General features: G+C 38.6%; 1 protein-coding gene across 4 annotated transcripts in view; it reads left to right on the forward strand.

Moving 5' to 3' along the window:
* The window catches only part of NDEL1 (nudE neurodevelopment protein 1 like 1), a 41,994-nt gene that overhangs the window by 4,585 nt on the left and 14,065 nt on the right, over positions 1-23,344 (forward strand). For 3 of the 4 annotated variants that reach the window (XM_061391012.1, XM_061391009.1, XM_061391008.1), the window contains exons 2-8: positions 2,179-2,276; positions 3,380-3,533; positions 4,442-4,590; positions 6,506-6,642; positions 9,778-9,951; positions 15,541-15,632; positions 21,511-21,662. In XM_061391012.1, the coding sequence (XP_061246996.1) occupies positions 2,191-2,276; positions 3,380-3,533; positions 4,442-4,590; positions 6,506-6,642; positions 9,778-9,951; positions 15,541-15,632; positions 21,511-21,662 (944 nt within the window). In that variant the 5' untranslated portion in view covers positions 2,179-2,190. Of the gene's footprint in view, positions 1-2,178; positions 2,277-3,379; positions 3,534-4,441; positions 4,591-6,505; positions 6,643-9,777; positions 9,952-15,540; positions 15,633-21,510; positions 21,663-21,956; positions 22,745-23,344 lie in introns of those variants that run through there. The other variant, XM_061391011.1, reaches the window with a different exon arrangement.

The following is a 23,344-nucleotide window of genomic DNA, read 5'->3' on the forward strand; positions in this document are numbered from 1 at the left end:
ACCCAAACGAAGATTAAAAAAAAAAAAAGAATTAAGGGCTAGACACTGATTATTTTAGGTAGCTAGTGTGCAGGGTATCTCTAAGGCTCTCCCCAGTAAGCTCCATCAGCTCCCTATTCTGTGATGTGGAGCTTATATGGAGGCTTTATAAGTGGCTGTGAATGCGGCTTGGCATGCCTCAGACTGATAATTTTGTCTAGCTGAGAATGGTAGGTTTTTATAATCCTGGTATAATACATGGTGGTGTGTTGTGAGGTAGGAATAAACTACCCTCACATTTCTGAAATAGAAATTTCAATATTAATAAAGGAAAGCAGTACTTTGGGAGCAAAGAGGGAATAATTTAAAAAGATTGTAAGTCAGATTCAGATATCAAATTTCTACTGTGTTTCATGTTTCTGGTAATGCAGAAGGGATTTATAAGTAAAACACAGGTCCTGCCTTCACAGAAACTCTTTGCGACCCCATGGACTGCAGCACGCCAGGCTTCCTTGTCGTTCACCGTCTCCCGGAGTTTGCGCGAACTCATGTCCATTGAATCGGTGATGCCGTCCAACCATCTCATTGTCTGTTGCCTCTTTCTCCTGCCCTCAAGACCTTTCCCATATCAGGGTCTTTTATTTGTTAATTGGGATATTGACCAACATGCCAAAAGTAGTAATGGACAATGTGGTCAGGAAAGACTTAACTAAAATCAGTTTGAAAAAATTGCTGCTGCTGCTGCTGCTAAGTCACTTCAGTCGTGTCCGACTCTGTGCGACCCCATAGATGGCAGCCCACCAGGCTCCCCTATCCCTGGGATTCTCCAGGCAAGAACACTGGAGTGGGTTGCCATTTCCTAGGCTGCAAAGGCATTACACTGAATGTATATAGTTATATTTTAATTTTATTCAATTAAAAGCCATTCTTTTCTTTTGTATACCTCCTCAAGTTGAAGTTGTATATGTACTCTTGTCTGTGTCTTTTCTAAACATTGATGAGTAGTGGGTTGTGCTGGATGAATTCTACATTCTCTACAACTCCCAAGTTGTATTAATTTACTTTTAAAGCTGGCCTTGAATTCTCACTACCCATTTTGGATTAGGTTGAATCAATTTTGGTTTAATTTAATAAATATTGAGTATCAGCTATAGTACAGGCAGTGTGCTGGAGTTGAAATCAGTAAGAATAATACCAGCCTAACAGGGGACACAGAGTTGAAAGCAAGTGTATTACTATGTGTTAAGTGTATTCATGTAATCTTATGCATAGAGGTATCCAAGATGCTGGGAGATTTTGGTGCTGTATTGGTGAGGACAGGAAATGCTTTCTGGAAAAGATGACAGCTGGCTTTTAAAGGATAAATAGCTTTCCAAATGCACAAGGAAGGAGAGCCATTCCAAGTAGGAAAAATATCTAGACCGAAGCAGAATGGTGCATTAGGACAGTTTTGAACAGTATTGCTGGAATATAAAGTAGAGGAAGTAAGACTGAATCACTTCGGCGTGAATCTGGGACAAGCCCAGCGTCTGTGGTATTCTATTGGGCCTGACAATCAATTGGGAATTTTAGGCAGTCAGTCCAAATGCAAGGTTAATAACTAAACAAATACTTTTTCACCCACTCTGAATGCGTTGGAAGAAGAACCGAGATGAAACAATATTGAAATTTGAGGATTAGTGGACTTTAATGGAGGAAGCTTGGGACTTTTAGAAATGTAGTGATTTAAATTATTGGGAATGTGCTTCTGGCAAGGTCACCTGGCATAAAATGTTTCAAGCAGGTGTTTGAAGCAGTTGTATCAATACAACAGAGAAGGATATGCAGGTAATAGCAGCTCTGAAAATAAACTTGTTTTCTCTCACCTGATTCCCAGAAGATCAGTTAGCAGTAAACCAGCTGCAGGCAGATCTGTGGGGCCAACCCCAAAACCTAGTGCTGTCACCAAAAGTGCTTCACCTGGCTTCTGTGACCTTGTTCATCTCCTCTCCTGAGCCTGTCCATGATGTTGGTGGTCCCTGCAAGTGGGGCAGCCAAGTGATTTATGTGACTGAGTTTATTGTAGTAGAGTGTTAACCCCTCAGAGTCTTTCATGTTTGACTCCCTCCAGAATGCTGCGGATTGAGTGTTGTCCCAGGCTTTATCCTTTTACTAAGATTCCTATGTTCTCAATTTATTTTCCTCTTTAACATTTCTCAGGCTTTCTTGATCATGGATGGTGAAGATATACCAGATTTTTCAAGTTTAAAGGAGGAAACTGCTTATTGGAAGGAACTTTCCTTGAAGTATAAACAAAGGTAATGCCAGAAAGCATCCTAGAAATAGAAGAGGGCTTTGGAATACATAATCTCTAACTTTTTGCTCTTTTTTCTTTTGTTTGTTTTAACAAAGCTAAATTTAGAGTTTCCAGTATAGGATTGGGATTCTAGAAATAGTCATAACAAAATAACATTGCTTGTATTTAAGATAAAGTGCCATAAAAGCTTACATTACTTGAATTATTAAAATAGTAAGAAGACAGTGTCATTTATGATTTCTTCTGGTAGCTTACCTCCTTTTAGAAAGCTTATTATTGCTCTTGGCTATCTTTGGCTTGCTGGGTGTGCACTGATTCTGTCTCATCTTTTTGGTCTTTTGGAGTTCTAATAAGCTCTCTGGGACTCCATAGGGCAGACTCTCTTTGGGCAGGTGTTATCAGTGTCTGGAGCCAACAAAGCTTTGAGGGAGGGACAAGAGCTTCGGGGTATACGGAGTATTTTAGAAAATCTCAATTATTTCAGTTACTTGAGAGAACTTTTAGGTAGCCTTTTAAGTAGTAAAACTGAAATTTCTTTTTAAAATGAAATCTTTTTAAAGTATATATATATATCTTCCTACTTTGGTTAGCAGTTTACTAAGACTTATTAAACCTTTTATTGCTATTTCATTATTGCTGAAGCCAGTTATTGTATCATGCTAGTTATATGGAAGGTGTGTCTATGGCAAGACTTGATAGTCCTTTTTTTGTGTCATAGATACCTTCTCAGGCTGGGAAAATCTACGGAATAACATTTTTAATGCATAAAATTAAATAGAATTACAGAGGAAACCAATTATATTGGAAAAAACACATCTAAATGTTAAAACTGATTTGTGGATAGTCATATGTGCTTCTTTGTTGATATGTTAAATAAGAAAGGGGTGAGTGTATAAAACGTGAATCCTTCTACGGCTTATAACTTACTTCATTAAACCCTGAATATATAGAGTAAGAGATGCAAAATAGATTGCCTTTATTGTTTAGTATATTTTATGGTAGCATAACACTCAGGTGAAAATTTTTGAATTATATATAATCATCTTCAGGATGATCCTTACGGTTTCTGCTATAACTGATCTCTCCCACTTTGTTTCTGATTAGCTTCCAGGAAGCTCGGGATGAGCTAGTTGAATTCCAGGAAGGAAGCAGAGAATTAGAGGCAGAGTTGGAGGCACAATTAGTACAGGCTGAACAGAGAAATAGAGACTTGCAAGCTGATAACCAAAGACTGAAGTATGAAGTAGAAGCATTGAAGGTAATTGTGGCAGTATAAGCTGGTGTCTCTTTGGCTGGGTTTTGTTAAAGTGAGAAATACATTCTTACAGGTAGAGCTTAAGAGCAGCAGGCAACATAAAAATGTAAAAAGGCCTAAAGTGAATTTTTGACATAAACTGTTTTCATGGAACCAAGGGAGAGGTGTTTTAGAATTCAGAAATTCACTTCAAAACTCTGTAGCTGTCAATTTTTTTAGCTATAATGTTCCTAGCTCTATAATATTATGTTGTAGTTCTATAATTTTCAAAAGCTGCCTGGAAAAAAAAGGCTGCCTGATTATTTGTTACGATAGAGTGCCTCATTCTGTAGTACTTTAAAATTATCTTTGTATGACACATACTTTTATTTCATTATGGTTTATGGTCACTTTAGTTTTGGAGTTTAATTTTTAAAAATTCCCTTCTAACAAGAAATTTTCAGGAGTAGAAAGGTTAACCTCTCTTGCTGTTGTTCATCACATGCCTAAGCCAAATGTTTGGGGTGTTCCTGTGTCTGGGCAGGGGTAGGTTTAGAGAAGGTGAGGTTGGGCAGGCAAGGTGTAAGAAATTTGAACTCTGTCACTCACCTGCTTTGTGTTTACTCTGGGCTGCATTCAGCCTGAGAACCCAGAGGTTTTTAAGGCAACAATTTTACTATTTTACCTCTTTTCAGAGAGATCATTTTTAGATTTCTTTAAGAGAAGTGATTGACTAATATTATATGAATTAAAGCACTGGAAATGAATGTGTCATTTTAACATTTTAAAAAGGAGAAAAGAGTACTATCAGATTGTGGGTGAATTTTTTTGGATCCTTCCACAGCCTGCCTCTTATTTGGGTTACTTCCTTTATTAAAGAAAACTATATGCTAATGATGCGTTCTTTCCTTCCTATATACCCACTCCTTCAGGAGAAGCTAGAACATCAATATGCACAGAGCTACAAGCAGGTCTCAGTATTAGAAGATGATTTAAGTCAGACTCGGGCCATTAAGGAGCAGTTACATAAGTATGTAAGAGAGCTGGAACAGGCCAATGATGACCTGGAGCGAGCAAAAAGGTAAGTGAATGATGTGCATATTGTTAGAATAACCAAAGTTGGCAATCTGTGATTAAAAAGTCGTTTTAGATTTAACCAGTTACCTAAATCTTAGTCCCAGAACAATTCCTTTTGGTATTTCAAGTCACCTGTAAGTCCTCACATTGAAACTTGCCCCAGATCTTTATCTCCCTAGATAATGCCCTTCCAGGCTTTTCTTTCCCTTTTTCCTTCTTTCATGTACCATTGTGGATCCTGTTGGTTTTTCTTTAAAAGGTCTCATTCATTCCTCCGTCTTCCCTCTGTGTTCTCAATACTGCGACACTTTTTGAAGGTCCTCATGTTGTATACCTGAATCCTGCAGTTACTTCCTAACTGATCTGTCTTGAAGTTTTCACTCCTTTTCTCTTCTGTTTTAATACTTACCACTGAATTTTCTTGAAGTAATGCTTCTATTAAGATTTTGCTGAACAGCCTATAGGAACTTGCCATTACTTTGCCAAGATTTCATATATCTATCATTATTTCTTAACCATCCCAAATGTAATTTGTATTACTTTACAGTCATTGCCTGAGATTTCTTTCCTTAATATTTGAGTAACTCTGAAATGCTTGGCATGATGCTAGAGTTGAGGATACAAAGATAAGCTTGCCATTGCCCTTGGGTATGATAGATATGGACAGTCCATGTGATAGCACTGGTATTAGTACAAAGAATGTACAAGCTGCTCCAGGGAATAGAGAAGGGAGCCACTCAACTACCCTTAGTAACTGGGGAAGCTGGGTCTGCAAGGAGTAGATGTTAACTGATGAAGAGAGAGATTCGAAGGCAGAGAGGCAGGAAGAGGGCATGAGGTGTTAATATTTTACTTCAGCTGAAGTGCTTAAAGACAGTTTGGCTGAACAAGATAAGACTGGAAGGTGTTTGGGGCCAGGTTGCAGAGAACCTTGTGCTTGGCTATGTTTGAAAGTCATTCTGTAAGCAAAGGGGCACTCATAGTTTTTTAAACAAAGGAGTGTTATCAGGTTGTGATTTGAAAGATTTGAGAAATTAGAAGTAGGGAGGAGAAGATGTGAAGACCATTTTGAAGTAACCTAGATGATGTTTTGGTTTGTTAGTAGCTCAGTTGTGTCTGACTCTGCGACCCCATGGACTATTGCCCACCAGGCTCCTCTGTCCATGGAATTCTCCAGGCAAGAATACCGGAGTGGGTAGCCGTTCCCTTCTCCAGGGATCTTCCCAACCCAGGGATCGAACCTGGGTCTTCTGCATTACAGGCAAATTCTTTATTGTCTGAGCCATCAGGAATGGGTGAAGAATTAAGCCTGGGGCAAAAGATTGGAGCTGAGAGACAGTTGACAGGACTTGGGAAAATTGGACATGGCATTGAGAGTTCTAACTTGAGGTTAGGAAATTTTAATTCTGTAGCAGATAGCACATAGTGGATAGAGGGCACATAGTAGGTACCTGTCAGTGTTTGCTGAATAAATGAGAAATGCAGGAAGAGGAAAAGGGTTGATAGGGAGAAAGTATGTGGATGGGGACCTGAGACTGTGTTTTAAACAAATTCTTAGTACATTTTTACACATTCTTATATACTCTGAAACCACTGAACAGTTTTCTTCCTGAAAATGTGTAAACTTCATTGAAACATGTTTAAAATCCAGTGGGGAGATATAACTTGTATAATAAGTAGCCTGTCTTTAAGAAACTTGAAGGAATTTAGATAGGAATATAAAAGAAAAGAATAGATTGAATGGCCAAATGATAATAGAGACAGTAAATGCACCAGAGATCAGAAGGGGTGAGATCATTTTCTTTCAGCTGGGCCAGGCTTTCTAGGTCAGGAAATAGCATGAGATAAACTGTTTCCTTTTGTAGTAGCTAGTTGCACATTATTTGTTTAATTCTTAGACTCTAATTTTTTTTTTTTAGGGCAACAATAGTTTCACTGGAAGACTTTGAACAAAGGCTAAATCAAGCCATTGAACGAAATGCATTTTTAGAAAGTGAACTTGATGAAAAGGAATCTTTGTTGGTCTCTGTGCAGAGGTTAAAGGATGAAGCAAGAGGTAAAATTTATAACTTAAAAAATATTTATTACTTACTGTCCCTAAGCCAGAGTGCTAAGCTTGCTTCAGGATCAACTTTTTAAAGCTGTTCATTTGTATGCTTTGGTCAGACACTGTGCCACATACTTTTAGTCTGTTAACTTAATAGCTGTATCATCAACTCTAGGAGGTAGGTATTATTATACCCATTTTATAGGTTAGAAAACCAAGGCACAGTAACTTTGGGTTTTGTCCAAGGTTTTCTAGCTTGTCAGTTGGGATTCAGACCTGGTCTGTTTCCCAAAGTCTTAATCATCACCACTGTGCAGATACTGCTTGGTTTATTTGGATTTTTTCCTTTTTCTTGTACCTAAATAATTTTGTGTTAGGCACGTAATAGCATTATATATGTATGCATATTGCAGTATCAGTTCAGCTCAGTCGTATCCACCTCCTCGCAGCGCCATGGATTGCAGCACTCCAGGCGTCCCTGTCCATCACCAACTCCTGTAGCTTACTCAAACTCATGTCCATTGAGTCGGTGATGCCATCTAACCTTCTCATCCTCTGTCGTCCCCTTCTCCTGCCTTCAGTCTTTCCCAGCATCAGGGTCTTTTCCAGTGAGTCAGTTCTTTGCATCAGGTGGCCAAAGTATTGGAGCTAACATTCCAGTGAATATTCAGGACTGATTTCCTTTAGGATGGACTGGTTGAATCTCCTTGCTGTCCATAGGACTCTCAAGAGTCTTCTCTAACACCACAGTTCAAAAGCATCAATTCTTTGGTGTATATTGCAGTATACATGTGTATAATACATAGAGTGAATATATACTTTTCTTTAAAAATTTTCCTTCCCTCCCTCTTTTTTTCTTTTATGCATTATAAAGAAGAAACTGAAAGTCACTGTTAATCTCTTTATCTTGAGAGAATTCACCAAGAGTTTGGTGTCTTTCCAGTCTTCCTATAGCTATACATAAGCATACCTGTTTGTTTTTTTCCTTTATATAATTGAACCATGTTTTTTTTTTTACTCCTTAATAGGTCCTTTGTTATTGGAAGTTACATTTTTGCTATACATAGTGCTGTAAATAGAGTCCTTGTACATAATATTTGGGGGTATCTTTGATTTTCTTAGACTAGATTCTTAGAAATAGCAAAGAATATAAGTGTCTTTAATGGTTGTAACAGATGCTCCTAAATTACTTTTTAGATAAATTGGTACCTTTACTTTGGTAGTGATTGAGAGTCCTCTCAGTCATCCTCACACTTTACTAGTATTGTGAATAATAAAAATAAATTTAAAAATTATTTAAAAATCTGTTTGAAAATTGATATTATATTGTTTTTATTTATTTATTTATTTTTTTTTTTTAGCATTAGACTTGTCCAAATATTTCCCACATGATTACTGGCTGGGAAAATGGAATGAAATTAAAAAAAATTTTTGGTTGTGTGGTCTTAGTTCCCCAGCCAGGGATTGAACCCCAGCCCTTGATGGTGAAAGTGAGGAGTCCTAACAACTGGACTACCAGGGAATTCCCAATATCACACTGTTTGGTTTGTTTTTTTAAAGTTTTTAAAATTTTACTTATTGTTTTAAACTTTTTATTTTGGACTGAGGTTTAGCTAAATAACAATGTGATAGTTTCAGATGAACAGCAAAGGGACTCAGCCATACAATACATATATCCATTTTCCCCCAAACCCGCCTCCCATCCAGGCTGCCACATAACACTGAGCGAAGTTCCATGTACTCTACAGTAGGTTATTGTTGATTATCCTTTTTAAATATAGCAGTGTGTACATGTCCATCTCAAACTTCTTGTCTAATATCACCTTGCTTTTAATTTGTAGTTTTTTGGTTGGTACTTGTGAAAACTTTTTATCTGTTTATTGGGTCTTTTAAAAATTCTTTTTTCAGGAATTCTCTGGCAGTCCAGTGGTTAGGACTCAGGTCTCACTGCTAGGGGCCTAGGTTTAATCCCAGGTCAGGGAACTAAGATCCCACAAACTGTGCAGCCAACAAAAACTTTTTTAATGACTTCCTTTTTTTTGGGGGGGGGGGAGCTTTATTCATTTGAAGAACTTCTCATAATTTATATAATGTATAAAATAATAACTTTATTCTAAAATTTACAATTATGGTTAAAAGTAACATAAAATTTATCATCTTAATGATTTTTAAGGGTACAAGTCAGTAATGTTAACTATATTCACATTGTTTTGTAGAGCTCTAGAGTTTTTTCGTCTTGTAGTATTGAAACTCTTTGCCTATTGGACAACAAATCCCCATTTCTCCCTTCCCGAGCCCTGACAACCGCAGTTCTACTTTCTGTTGTTATGTGTGACTACAGTAGTCCCCCCTTATCTGTGGTTTTGCTTTCCACGGTTTCAGTAACCCATGGTCAGCTGCAGTCTGCAAATATTAAGTGGAAAATTCCAGAAATAAGCGATTCCTAACTTTTAAATTGTGCACCATTCTGAGTAACAGGGTGATGTTTTTTGCTGTCTTGTTCAGTGCATTATCCGCTGGGGGTCTTGGAACATACCCTCCTCAGATAAGGGAGAACTGCTACATTTTAGATGCCTTATATATGTGGAATCATACAGTTAGCAAGTATTCTTGATATTGGTCAGTTGCATTACAGGAAAAGAGAACATTAATTTTGGGTTAAAAATTCAATATTTGAAAACCAGAAAGCAGTTTGCAACTATTTTGACTACTTCCTTTCTAAAACAAAATATTTCATAGGAAAATGAGTAAAAGAATGTCAACCCATTAAAAATGACAAAATTGCTCTTCATTGATCTTGTAATAATCCCCAAACTACATCATCATTTCAAAATAAATGCAAATAAGTTGGTAAAGAATATTTATATTTGTGTTGTATCTGTTCACTGTGAGTTCTGCTTCAGAGTCTGCCTTATTTTTGCATAAAGGCAGAATAATTGTTATAGAATTTTAAAATTCTAAATGACCATTTAGACAATAGGGTTGTCATTTTTATTCCCTTGGAAGTAAAAATTATTAAATATGAAAATCATTTTTGAGAAGTAATTTATTTAGGAAGAATGTCTTGATGGCATCTCAGATGTAACTTTCCTTGATGTATTTGCTCCCTCTAGTGAATATTGCTACCTTTGCAACATTTTACAGATTTAAGGCAAGAACTAGCTGTTCGGGAAAGACAACAGGAAGTAACTAGAAAATCAGCTCCTAGTTCTCCAACGCTGGACTGCGAAAAGATGGATTCTGCTGTCCAAGCATCACTTTCTTTGCCAGCTACCCCTGTTGGCAAAGGAACAGAGAACAATTTTCCTTCACCGAAAGGTTTGTAATGTCTTTTCTTTCTGAACCTATGGCTGATTATCAACTAAGAGGCTTTGCTGATGAAGCAGGGGTTGCTAAGGTTTAAGCAGTCTTTTTAGTTTAAAGGTTGGTTTAGTGTAGCTCTTTGTGAAACAGAAGGAATTGTTCTCCTAGACCACTCACTCATACATAGGAACCAGTGAAGTGAGAGCTACATTTGAGATAAGAACAGCTTAATAAATTGAAATTTTATTTATTTATTTTTAAATTTTATTATTATTTTTTAAAATTTTATTTTATTTTTAAACTTTACAATATTGTATTAGTTTTGCCAAATATTGAAATGAATCCGCCACAGGTATACCTGTATTCCCCATCCTGAACCCTCCTCCCTCCTCCCTCCCCATACCCTCCCTCTGGGTCGTCCCAGTGCACCAGCCCCAAGCATCCAGTATCGTGCATCGAACCTGGACTGGCGACTCATTTCATACATGATATTATACATGTTTCAATGCCATTCTCCCAAATCTCCCCACCCTCTCCCTCTCCCACAGAAAATTGAAATTTTAAAAAGTTGAAGATCTTAAGGAAATTTGTTTTGATTATAGCAGTAACACATGTTCATGTAGAAAAATATAAAAATATAAACAAGAGAAAAAGAAAATAAAATTATCTGCAATCTTAGTGCTTAAAGTCAACTATTATTAACATTGAATTTTTTTCTATTGTGTGTACTTTTTTGTGTTCATGCCACTTTGTTACAAGTTTGGGGATCATATTTAAATGCAGTTTTATTTCTGGCCCCTGCCACTGAACATATCATGGGAGACTAGAAGCCTTTATACATGAAAAGTGCAGAGACTCATTGAGTTACCATTCAGGCTCATCTAAGTTGGCTTGGATGGGCATGTCCATTCTATGACATGCCTCAGTAGCTGCCATATTCACAGGTGAGATACTATTCATAGGTGAATAGTGCATAAAAATATTCCTTTTGCCATCAGTCAAGGTGTTTTTTAAAATCCAGATAAAGCAAAAAAAAAGGATTAAGTAGCCACTAGATAGAATGTTAAGAATGGAACCCTGAAACTCTTGAGATTTATTTAGTTTTTGCAGCTTGCAGATCATATTTCAGCTACTTCCACTACACTGTACTTTCTTCTTACCCTGTTTTAAAATACAGGATTTTATCTTTCAGAATGATATGAAGTAATTTCAGTTAGTACAGTTAGCCCTCCGTATCTCCATATTTGTGCTACCCAATACAGTAGCCACTCAAGTGTGACTATTTAAATTTTTATTAATTTAAATGAATTAAAATTTTAAACTTGAGTTTCTAATTGTGTTGGCCATACTTCAAGTGCTCAGAAGCCCTTGAATAGATAATTCACCCTTTTTTTGTCTTTTTATGAGGGTGAGGTGAGGTAAGGTATGTAAAAGTTCTGTGTAATTTTGTTGCTGATTGCAGCAGTATGTGTGGAGTTTGCTGCTGAGAATACAGAGTAGGCAGTATATAGATTACAGCAGGCATCAGAAGCTGTCACTTTTCAGAATGGCTGCTTGTATATTTGAGGACCTTAGAATTAGTGGCATATGAGAATTAGCATTTAAGATCTTTTTTTTTTTTTTAATGTTACTAATTAGAATTATGCAGATAAGTTCTGAAAATTCTTCAGCTAAGCACTAATTGGAATTATCTGGAGCCTCAAGGGGGTGTCACTAGGACACAGAGCTTGCTGTGGCACAGAAGGAAGATATTTCAAGCCTAAGGCAAGAATATTTGTCCAGAGAGACACATTTTTAGATTGGAACTGATGGCATAAACTTTCGCTGGCCTAAAAGCTGCTGTTCCATCGGAAGGAAGTTGGCACACAGACAGTGAGAAGCCGAAGGTTAGAGAAATCAGTGTCAGGATTGAAGAGCTGATCTCTATGAAGTGGTCTGGCTGTAATTGCATTTCATTGATAAAATGCCTGTTTCCAAAAAACATTTAAAACAACTTTCCATAAAAGTACAGATTTAATAATACTGAAAATGTAAAATTCGAGTAGAATAGGAACAAGATCCAGAAATCCCTGCCAAGGAAAGTATAGCACTTTGTATCACATTTGGTACCTGTTAAGTGCCATGTATTACTCAGGATGCAGGGAGGAGGGTGGTTAGACAAAGTTGTGACCTTTGGGACTTCCGTGGCGGTCCAGTGACTGAGACTCTGTGCTTCCACTGCAGAAGTACAGGTTTAATCTCTGGTTGGGGAAGTTTCATGTACTGCATAGTGTGGCCAAAAATAAATAAATGTCACATTGGGAGATATATGTAAGAGAAAGGATGTATATCTGTACCCAGCAAGGTTACAAGCGCTCTTGCAGGCTGATGAGAGAAAAGACAACCCAGTAGGAAAAAGTGCAGAAGATAAAACAGATGACTTCCAAAAAAAGAGATTTAAATGACTCTTGGATTAAGGAGACAAAAGTTAAAGTGACTAACAAGTTGGACGCAAAAAAAAAAAAGATCTCTGATATTATTGCGAGCACTACCATACGGACCATTATATCTACTACTGCGGGCAGGAATCCCTCAGAAGAAATGGAGTGGCCATCATGGTCAACAAAAGAGTCCGAAATGCAGTACTTGGATGTAATCTCAAAAACGACAGAATGATCTCTGTTCGTTTCCAAGGCAAACCATTCAGTATCACAGTAATCCAAGTCTATGCCCCAACCAGTAATGCTGAAGAAGCTGAAGTTGAACGGTTCTATGAAGACCTACAAGACCTTTTAGAACTAACACCCAAAAAAGATGTCCTTTTCATTATAGGGGACTGAAATGCAAAAGTAGGAATTCAAGAAACACCTGGAGTAACAGGCAGATTTGGCCTTGGAATACGGAATGAAGCAGGGTAAAGACTAATAGAGTTTTGCCAAGAAAATGCACTGGTCATAGCAAACACCCTCTTCCAACAACACAAGAGAAGACTCTACACATGGACATCACCAGATGGACAACACCGAAATCAGATTGATTATATTCTTTGCAGCCAAAGATGGAGAAGCTCTATACAGTCAGCAAAAACAAGACCAGGAACTGACTGTGGCTCAGACCATGAACTCCTTATTGCCAAATTCAGACTTGAATTGAAGAAAGTAGGGAAAACCACTAGACCATTCAGATATGACCTAAACCAAATCCCTTATGATTATACAGTGGAGGTGAGAAATAGATTTAAGGGCCTAGATCTGATAGATAGAGTGCCTGATGAACTATGGAATGAGGTTCGTGACATTGTACAGGAGACAGGGATCAAGACCATCCCCATGGAAAAGAAATGCAAAAAAGCAAAATGGCTGTCTGGGGAGGCCTTACAAATAGCTGTGAAAAGAAGAGAAGCGAAAAGCAAAGGAGAAAAGGAAGGATATAAACATCTGAATACAGAGTTCCAAAGAATAGCAAGGAGAGATAAGAAAGCCGCCTTCAGCGATCAGTGCAAAGAAATAGAGGAAAACAACAGAATGGGAAAGACTAGAGATCTCTTCAAGAAAATCAGAGATACCAAAGGAACATTTCATGCAAAGATGGGCTCGATAAAGGACAGAAATGGTATGGACCTAACAGAAGCAGAAGATAGTAAGAAGAGATGGCAAGAATACACAGAAGAACTGTACAAAAAAGATCTTCACGACCCAGATAATCACGATGGTGTGATCACTGACCTAGAGCCAGACATCCTGGAATGTGAAGTCAAGTGGGCCTTAGAAAGCATCACTATGAACAAAGCTAGTGGAGGTGATGGAATTCCAGTTGAGCTATTCCAAATGCTGAAAGATGATGCTGTGAAAGTGCTGCACTCAATATGCCAGCAAATTTGGAAAACTCGGCAGTGGCCACAGGACTGGAAAAGGTCAGTTTTCATTCCAATCCCAAAGAAAAGCAATGCCAAAGAATGCTCAAACTACCACACAGTTGCACTCATCTCACACGCTAGTAAAGTAATGCTCAAAATTCTCCAAGCCAGGCTTCAGGAGTATGTGAACTGTGAACTTCCAGATGTTCAAGCTGGTTTTAGAAAAGGCAGAGGAACCAGAGATCAAATTGCCAACATCTGCTGGATCATGGAAAAAGCAAGAGAGTTCCAGAAAAATATCTATTTATGCTTTATTGACTATGCCAAAGCCTTTGACTGTGTGGATCACAATAAACTGGAAAATTCTGAAAGAGATGGGAATACCAGAGCACCTGACCTGCCTCTTGAGAAATCTGTATGCAGGTCAGGAAGCAACAGTTAGAACTGGACATGGAACAACAGACTGGTTCCAAATAGGGAAAGGAGTACATCAAGGCTGTATATTGTCACCCTGCTTATTTAACTTATATGCAGAATACATCATGAGAAACCTGGACTGGAAGAAACACAAGCTAGAATCAAGATTGCCGGGAGAAATATCAATAACTTCAGATATGCAGATGACACCACCCTTATGGCAGAAAGTGAAGAGGAACTCAAAAGCCTCTTGATGAAAGTGAAAGTGGAGAGTGAAAAAGTTGGCTTAAAGCTCAACATTCAGAAAATGAAGATCATGACATCCGGTCCCATCACTTCATGGGAAATAGATGGGGAAACAGTAGAAACAGTGTCAGACTTTATTTTTCTGGGCTCCAAAATCACTGCAGATGGTGACTGCAGCCATGAAAAAAAAAAGACGCTTACTCCTTGGAAGGAAAGTTATGATCAACCTAGATAGCATATTCAAAAGCAGAGACATTACTTTGCCAACAAAGGTTTGTCTAGTCAAGGCTATGGTTTTTCCAGTGGATATGTATGGATGTGAGAGTTGGACTGTGAGGAAGGCTGAGTGCTGAAGAATTGATGCTTTTGAACTGTGGTGTTGGAGAAGACTCTCGAGACTCCCTTGGACTGCAAGGAGATCCAACCAGTCCATTCTGAAGGAGATCAGCCCTGGGATTTCTTTGGAAGAAATGATGCTAAAGCTGAAACTCCAGTACTTTCTGCCACCTCATGCGAAGAGTTGACTCATTGGAAAAGACTCTGATGCTGAGAGGGATTGGGGGCAGGAGGAGAAGGGGACGACAGAGGATGAGATGGCTGGATGGCATCACTGACTCGATGGATGTGAGTCTGAGTGAACTCTGGGAGTTGGTGATGGACAGGGAGGCCTGGCGTGCTGCGATTTGTGGGGTCGCAAAGAGTCAGACACGACTGAGCGTCTGATCTGATCTGATCGGACCATATGGACTGCTAATATTGACACAACCTAGAGAGCACTTTAGTAGGATATTAAGGTGAAAACTTGGGCATGTTCTCTGACTCAGCAGTTCTATTTTTAAGAACCTTTTCTCTAGAAATACTTGTCTAGATATTTTAAGGTTATATGTCCATTTAGCATTGTTTATAATAATGAAAAATTGGATATAACCTAAATATCTTTTGGAAAATGGTTAAACGTATTTGTGATATCTCCACTTTATACTATATCCACAGTTTACAATATTATATTGATTTTTCATTGAGTGTATACTGCTTTGTAAACTGAAACAAAACCCAAATGTAAAGGAAGTTGCCAGAGTAATCACTTGCCTTTTACCTTTCTCTAGCTATACCAAATGGTTTTGGTACCAGTCCACTGACTCCTTCAGCTAGGATATCGGCACTGAACATCGTGGGGGATCTCTTACGGAAAGTAGGGGTAAGCATTTCATTATTTATCACTAGGTGTTTCAGCTGCCAAGGTCCTGAATTGTTTCTTACCTTGAAGTGAGGGTGAGGTAAAGGCTGTAATTAAGCTTAGAAGCAAGAGCATCCATTGACCACCTGAGACTAGTTCAGATAACACCTCTGGGCTCAGCCTTTCAAGTTCCTCTGCAGGAGGTCGCTGTACTGAACTCCCAAGTCCCTGCTGGGCCTTTGTCATGCTCCCTCTGGGTGTCTCTAAAGCATTGACTCCTCCCACATTCTCTGAAGGCCTGCTGTGTGTCTTATCCCTCCGTCTAATTCTGTTCTGTGCTTTGCCTGCTGTCCTCCTGGTTATCACCTGGCTTTCTCTTCAGAGGACTCTTGCATTGGCTCATGGCATGACTTTTCTGCTCTTGGTCACCACCTTATTGCTGCCTGGCCATCTCCACTCCAGTGCCATCTCCTTGGCTCTAACCTTGGGTTCCAGAACATTTCGGCTTTTGGAATATTAAACCTGGTTTTCTACTTAGTTTTTTACATTGTGTAATATCTACTCTTTGACCTTACTGAGAGTAGTAGTTTGTTGTGATTTTTTTTTTTAAGTCATCTCTTGCTTTCTTTCACTTGGTTCCTACTTATCTATGATCCATAGGTTACTTTCTCTGTCACTCTGGACTCCTGGTCTCTTTGGTCATAGGGGAGACCTGCAGGTTGGATTAGTCGAGCAACTGGACTTCTTTCTTGCATCAAGATCATTGGAAACATTTATGTAACCTGGTAGATTTTTAAGCCACTATAAACTTAGAATTTCTAGTATTAGTTTCCTGGTTCCCTTAGTGACTTATTTCTGTGATCAATAATCTACCCCTGAAACTTCCAGTTCTCCACTGCCCTTTCACTTATTTGTGTGTGTGACTCTGAAGAAAGCGGAAATTATATTCTACTTTATATAAAGAAGAAACGGGAGGCCAAGATATGAGATCCTATGTTTACCTTTTCTGGCTCATAAAATTATTTTCTGACCATCAATAACTGCATTTTAAAGTTGCTGTAACAAGTCGTGCACACATCATTCATACAGCACATAGAATAATCTTCCTTCACTCCTACCATAATCTTTTTTTTAGACCTATTTGTTGTAAAAACTGTGTTGTAATAGTTTAACCTATTTGTTATAACCTATAATTTGAAATAATATACTTGCTTTTCAGTGTCTTATCGACTTTAAGAAAAAAGATAACTCTACTCCTCCTAATTTTTAAATTTTTCTTGGTTATTTTTGTAACTCTATTTAAATAAAGTGTCCGTTCTTGACTCTCCATTAGTAGTGCTGAGAATTAGTCAGCAGCACCTACAGTATTATGCCCACCTGTGTGTTATTTCCTGCAGAATCATAGAGGAGGAGCTAGGCTCTAGGGCCATTTTACTTATAGTACTCAACAGATGCTTTGGGCATTTTATTCTTTACCTGTTATTTTACTCAGAAGCATATTATTAATAGATTTTTTTTCCAGTGTGTGTGTCATAGCTGACATGTATGCCTTTTTAACATTTTTTAAAATTGGCCATCTTTTTATTATTTTCACTGCAAAACAGTTTTTACCAAATCACAATAAAAAGAAGAAAGCTCTTGAAATCCTGTCATTTCAACAGATTAAGCCATTTTCATTTTTAAAAATTGCACTCAGCGTTTGTATGCATATATAACTTGTGTATCAGTGTATCAGATATTTTTGTTCATGGTTCTTAACATTTCTGATTACTTTTTTTTTTTTCACTGTGGAGAGAAGAAACATACACTTTCTTTGCTGTAAGTTGTATCTTCCGGCTTCTTATTCACACCGTTTGCTGAGTGCTCTGATGTGCTTCTAGGGTGGCAGCATGCTGTCATCCTCGGATTTCTCTTCATTATACTCGTAGGTTAGTTCTGCCTACTTATTCCTGGACCTCTGTTGTCATCTTTCTTTTGTTCCCTGTTTTGCTTTAGTACCGCAAGTAATTTATTCATAAATGGTGCATGAAAGTTGAACTCGGAGTCCTTGCATTGTTTACCCGTTCAGCAGACAGTTTGTCTTTTAAGGTGTCATTAGAATTTCTGCCATTCTCCACCGGCCCCTGCATACTTTTATGAATGTGTCATCCCCTGCTTCTTTGTCCTGTTTTGCCACTGACTTCACCTGGAAGCCCCGTCCCCCTCTGACATCCTCTTCCACTGAGAAATCAAGGCTGTCTACTTATGCTGTGTTCTCTTCACTTTCCTTCCTTTAGTACTCTCCTCTTACTACTCTGTTCCTCCTTTGTGTCTCAGTGGTGAAAGTATCACATTCCTGCTCATGGCTAATTTTGTCCCTCTGTGCTTTGCATCTCATTGCCTTGTCATCTTTGTATCTCCTGTATCTTCAACCTTTTCCTGTATATTTTAATATTTATATGCAGTGTTTATGTATACCATATTATGTAATATAAATATATATATCAGTTCAGTTCAGTTGCTCAGTGGTGTCCGACTCTTTGTGAGCCCATGGACTGCAGCACGCTAGGCCTCCCTGTCCATCACCAACTCCTGGAGCTTGCTTAAACTCATGTCCATCGAGTCAGTGATGCCATCCAGCCATCTCATCCTCTGTTGTCCTCTTCTCCTGCCTTCAATCTTTCCCAGCGTTGGGGTCTTTTCCAGCGAGTCAGTTCTTCGCATCAGGTGACCAAAATATTGGAGCTTCAGCTGTCATTGTTTCCACTGTTTCCCCATCTATTTGCCATGAAGTGATGGCCCCAGATGCTATGATCTTATTTTTTCAAATGTTGAGTTTTAAGCCAGCTTTTTCACTCTCCTCTTTCACTTTCATCAAGAGGCTCTTTAGTTCCTCTTTGCTTTCTGCCATAAGGGTGTTGTCATCTGGGTATCGGAGGTTATTGATATTTCTCCTGACAATGTTGATTCCAGGTTGTGCTTCATCCTGCCTGGCATTTCACATGATGTACACTGCATATAAGCTAAATAAGCTGGATGACAATATACAGCCTTGATGTAGTTCTTTGCCAATTTGGAACCAGTCTGTTGTTCCATGTCCGGTTTTAACTGTTACTTCTTGGCCTGCATATAGATTTCTGAGCAGGTAGGTAAGGTGATCTGGTACTCCCATCTCTTTAAATATTCTTCACAGGAGGCTTTGGTGTAGTCAATAAAGCAGAAGTAGATGTTTTTCTGGAACTCTCTTGCTTTTCCTGTGATCCAGCGGATGTTGGCAATTTGATTTCTGTTTCCTCTGTGTAATGTGTAATATGTGCTGGATGAAGCACAAGCTGGAATCAAAATTGCCAGGAGAAATATCAATAACCTCAGATACGCAGAAAGTGAAGAACTAAAAAGCCTCTTAATGAAAGTGAAAGAGGAGCGTGAACAAGCTGGCTGGAAACAGTGGCTGACTTTATTTTTTTGGGCTCCAAAATCACTGCAGATGGTGACTGCAGCCATGAAATTAAAAGACGCTTACTCCTTGGAAGGAAAGTTATGACCAACCTAGACAGCATAGTAAAAAGCAGAGACATTACTTTGCCAACAAAGGTCTGTCTAGTCAAGGCTATGGTTTTTCCAGTAGTCATGTATGGATGTGAGAGTTGGACTATAAAGAAAGCTGAGCACAGAAGAATTGATGCTTCTGAACTGTGGTGTTGGAGAAGACTCTTGAGAGTCCCTTGGACTGCAAGGAGATCCAACCAGTCCATCCTAAAGGAAATCAATCCTGAATATTCATTGGAAGGACTGATGCTGAGTCTGAAGCTCCAATACTTTGGCCACCTAATGCAAAGAACTGACTCACTGGAAAAGACCCTGATGCTGGGAAAGATTGAAGGAGGGAGAAGGGGACGACAGAGGATGAGATGGTTGGATGGCATCACTGACTCAATGGACATGAGTTGGAGTAAACTCTGGGAGTTGGTGATGGACAGGGAGGCCTGGCGTGCTGCGGTTCATGGGGTTGCAAAGAGTTGGACACGATTGAGTGACTGAAGTGAACTGAACTGAATGTGTGATATATAAATGTTAGATATACATACTTTATATCTAATGTTTATATATCTTACATTTATATATTACACATTATACAATTTTTTTAACCTTAAAAGCAAAAATAAAAGCAGTTATTCTTTCCTTCTACCCTGGGTCTCTTTTTAACTTTCAGTTTGTCTCTCCTTCCCAGCCAAGCTTTTGAAAGCTCATTTCCGATGTATTTATTGTTAGTATTTGTGACTGCATACTTGCTCCCCAGCTAACCTCGTCTGGGCTCTTGTTTCCTGCTCACTCCGCTCAAATTGCTCATTGATGATCTCAGCGCTGTCAAATCCAGTGGATGCTGCTCTGTCCTCATTCTACTTGAAATGTTCAGTACTGACTTTTTTTTGAAATGCCTACTTTCCTCTGCTCTTCTGATGATGTGTCATGTCTGCCTCGCGTCTTCCTGCCCATTCCTCTGTCATCTTGTTGCCCTTTCATCTGCCTGCCCTTTCAGTATTGACTTTACTCAGAGTAGTTCTGACCTTAATTTTCTGATTATCTCCTTCACAGCCATGATTTCATCTCCTACTTGGTGTGGATATTGTTTTAAATCTAATTTCTAGGCTATTGTTTTTGAGTGCCAGGCCCAGTACTTGTATTAGGTTGTCTCACTGATGCCTCAGATACAACTTGTACCTATTATATGATAGATCCTCATCTAATATATGAATGAATGTTTTGAATATAGGAAATTAATGGCTCTCAATTTTTACTGTGTATGTATCTGTTTAATAAGATGTGGAAAAAATGCTTATTTAGAGCTTATCCAACCTCTTTTCCTTCTTTTGGTATTTTACTGAGTCATGGTGCTGTTGTTTTAGGAAAGGAGAAGAGAAGGAAGTTTCAGTCTGTTTTTGTCGCTGTTTCTTAATAGCTCTTATTGAAATTATGGGAGGAGGGTTCTCAGGGTGAAGTATGTTAGCTGTGGATTTAATTTACCAGTGCATTCCAAATCCCTTAGTGTCAAGGATAATAGGATTGGAGTGTTTTTTTTTTTTTGGAGTGTTCTTTGCCCTTTTTTTCCCTCATGGATTATAATCCTCTTCCTTCTCTCTCTTTTTTTGCAAGGAGAGGGGTTTGATTTGGCAAAATGGTTGTGGGAAGGGGGAGTTGGTGATACTTGTGTGTGATGGAAATTGATGAAAAACTTCTCTTCGTGTCATCTGTTGGTTTGTAGAAGCTGCCACTGGCCAGGTGTTGTGGTGACAGGTGCTAAGCAGGCAGTCAGTTTAGAGGTAAATGCTAAAGGGCTGGCGTCACTTTCAAATGAATTATTTAATTATAGGCAGAGGGTATAGACGTTTTACAGTGTGCTCTCAGAAGCAGAATAGAATTTAACTTCACATGAGGCGTTGTAAATGCTCTTATCCATTCTGATACACTAGAAACTAACGTGAAGCCCTAAAGAAAGAATTGGCCACTTTAAAAAGTCCTCAATTGATGTTTCTGCGTTTTTTTGTAATGTTTGCTTCCAAAACATATGCACACACCCAACCAGCCAACTAACAGTCCAGAGGTCAGAGGGAAAACAGTGGATTAGGGCCAAGGGACCTGGGATCCATCTCTATCTACTGTGCCACATTTCTTTTAGTTGTAAGGTGAGAATTATATCTGTATCCCTCAATAATACCGAAGGATAAATATTCTGAGTTCATTAGAAAGGGAGCCAGCGTGAATATCCCCTCTTCCTACTAGAAATTGATAATGGCTTAAAAAGCCATCATTACCAACTGAGAGAATAAAGTTTGAGTCTTGAAATAGAAATGGTTTGAAATGCAGATTTTTATGTGCAGCTACTATTTTGACAACCTAATCATTCCTTCTTCCTTTTTAGGCTTTAGAATCCAAATTAGCAGCTTGCAGGAATTTTGCAAAGGACCAAGCATCACGAAAATCCTATATTTCAGGGAATGTTAACTGTGGGGTGATGAATAGCAATGGCACGAAGTTCTCTCGATCAGGGCACACGTCTTTCTTTGACAAAGGGTAAGTTTTGGAAATTCTACATGTTAATTTTTGGGTTCATGAAGTTACATATTATTGAGTGAGTTTATTGAACTTCAAAAAGATAAACTCAGTTTGATGAATCTACCTGAATCTACCTGAATGAAGTGTTATCATTCAGATCTTTGGGGATGTGAAGTCTGTTATGTCTTCTAGTCCCCATGGAGTCTGTTGCCCTGGGAACCATGACTCTGAAGCTTCTGTCCTGGGAAGCAGACTTGTGAAAGGCAGCCAGGGATTAAAGATGAATGTGATATGGTCCTTGTGTTTTCTCAGGGTGCTTGCAGGATGGTAGACTATCTTGGCAAATATTTGCTAAGAGTAGAAGAGAACATGGTGATCACGTTATGTGTGAACTCTTCAACAAACCTACTGTCTGAAGATTTTAGAGAAAATATAAGACCACTGGATCAAGTACAGTTTAGGACATAAAAAGTTTTGTAGGATGTGAAGATATTTTGGGGGGAATTGAGAATTTAAAAATTGTCATAAGATTAAAGCAGCAATACATTATTAATACAAAAAAATTTTTGGTGCAGAAAATATATAAAGTAAAAATATGTGTCATCTGTTTTCACACTATTTTTGCATCTTTACAGTTATTCATGTATTCATCTATACAGTTAAGCACGTAAAATCATCTTATGCATCTGCTCTGCTTTTAAAAACTTAGGAGATACCTTAAATACTGCTCGCAACATGCCTGTGGTGACTGATACTGCCAGTAGCTTTCCGTGTCAGTACATATTGTTCTGCTTCAATTAAAGGAAAAAAAAAAAGAAAACCACAAAACGCTGCATGGTTATATTGTTGTATGGGTGTGCCTTGGTCTAGGTAACTGGTTAGAGCCTGTGGTCTGGAATGCTGACCTTGTGACTTAAGGTGGCTGGCAGTGGAATTAGCAGCTGAGGCACCAGTGGTCTGTGTCTCTGCTTTGAGTTAGAGGGGCCATAGGTTCTTGTTCTGTGAAAACAATATAGAAATCTTCATAGTTACCTAAAGGAACTTACATTTTCTGCTTTCCTCAGTGACGGTGGTACATTTGTAGAGAACCTGATTTTTTTTTTAATTTATTTTATATTGGACTATGGCCGATTAACAATGTTGTGATAGTTTTAGGTGGACAGCAAAGGGACTGCACCATACATATACATACGTCCATTCTCCCCCAATGGAGAACCTGATTTGATACGTAGTCCACTCTGTAAGGAGAAGGCAATGGCACCCCACTCCAGTACTCTTGCCTAGAAAATCCCATGGATGGAGGAGCTTGGTTAAGCTGCAATCCATGGGGTAGCGAAGAGTTGGACACGACTGAGCTACTTCACTTTCACTTTTCACTTTCATGCATTGGAGAAGGAAATGGCAACCCACTCCAGTGTTCTTGCCTGGAGAATCCCAGGGATGGCGGAGCCTGGTGGGCTGCCGTCTATGGGGTCGCACAGAGTTGGACACAACTGAAGTGACTTAGCAGCAGCAACAACAGCAGCAGCCACTCTGTAAAGCTTTTTGTTGTTCGTCCTTGTGGAGTGGAGTATTCTGGTTTCTCTCTCTCCCTCAAGAATTCTACCTCAAAGTACGTGTATTTCATTAGGGAACATATTCTCAAATAATATATAAATCAGGGCTTTCTTTATACACATTTCATTAAAAGCCCATTCTAA

The sequence above is a fragment of the Bos javanicus genome, chromosome 19 (assembly GCF_032452875.1).
Source record: "Bos javanicus breed banteng chromosome 19, ARS-OSU_banteng_1.0, whole genome shotgun sequence".
NCBI classification, from domain to species: Eukaryota; Metazoa; Chordata; class Mammalia; order Artiodactyla; family Bovidae; genus Bos; species Bos javanicus.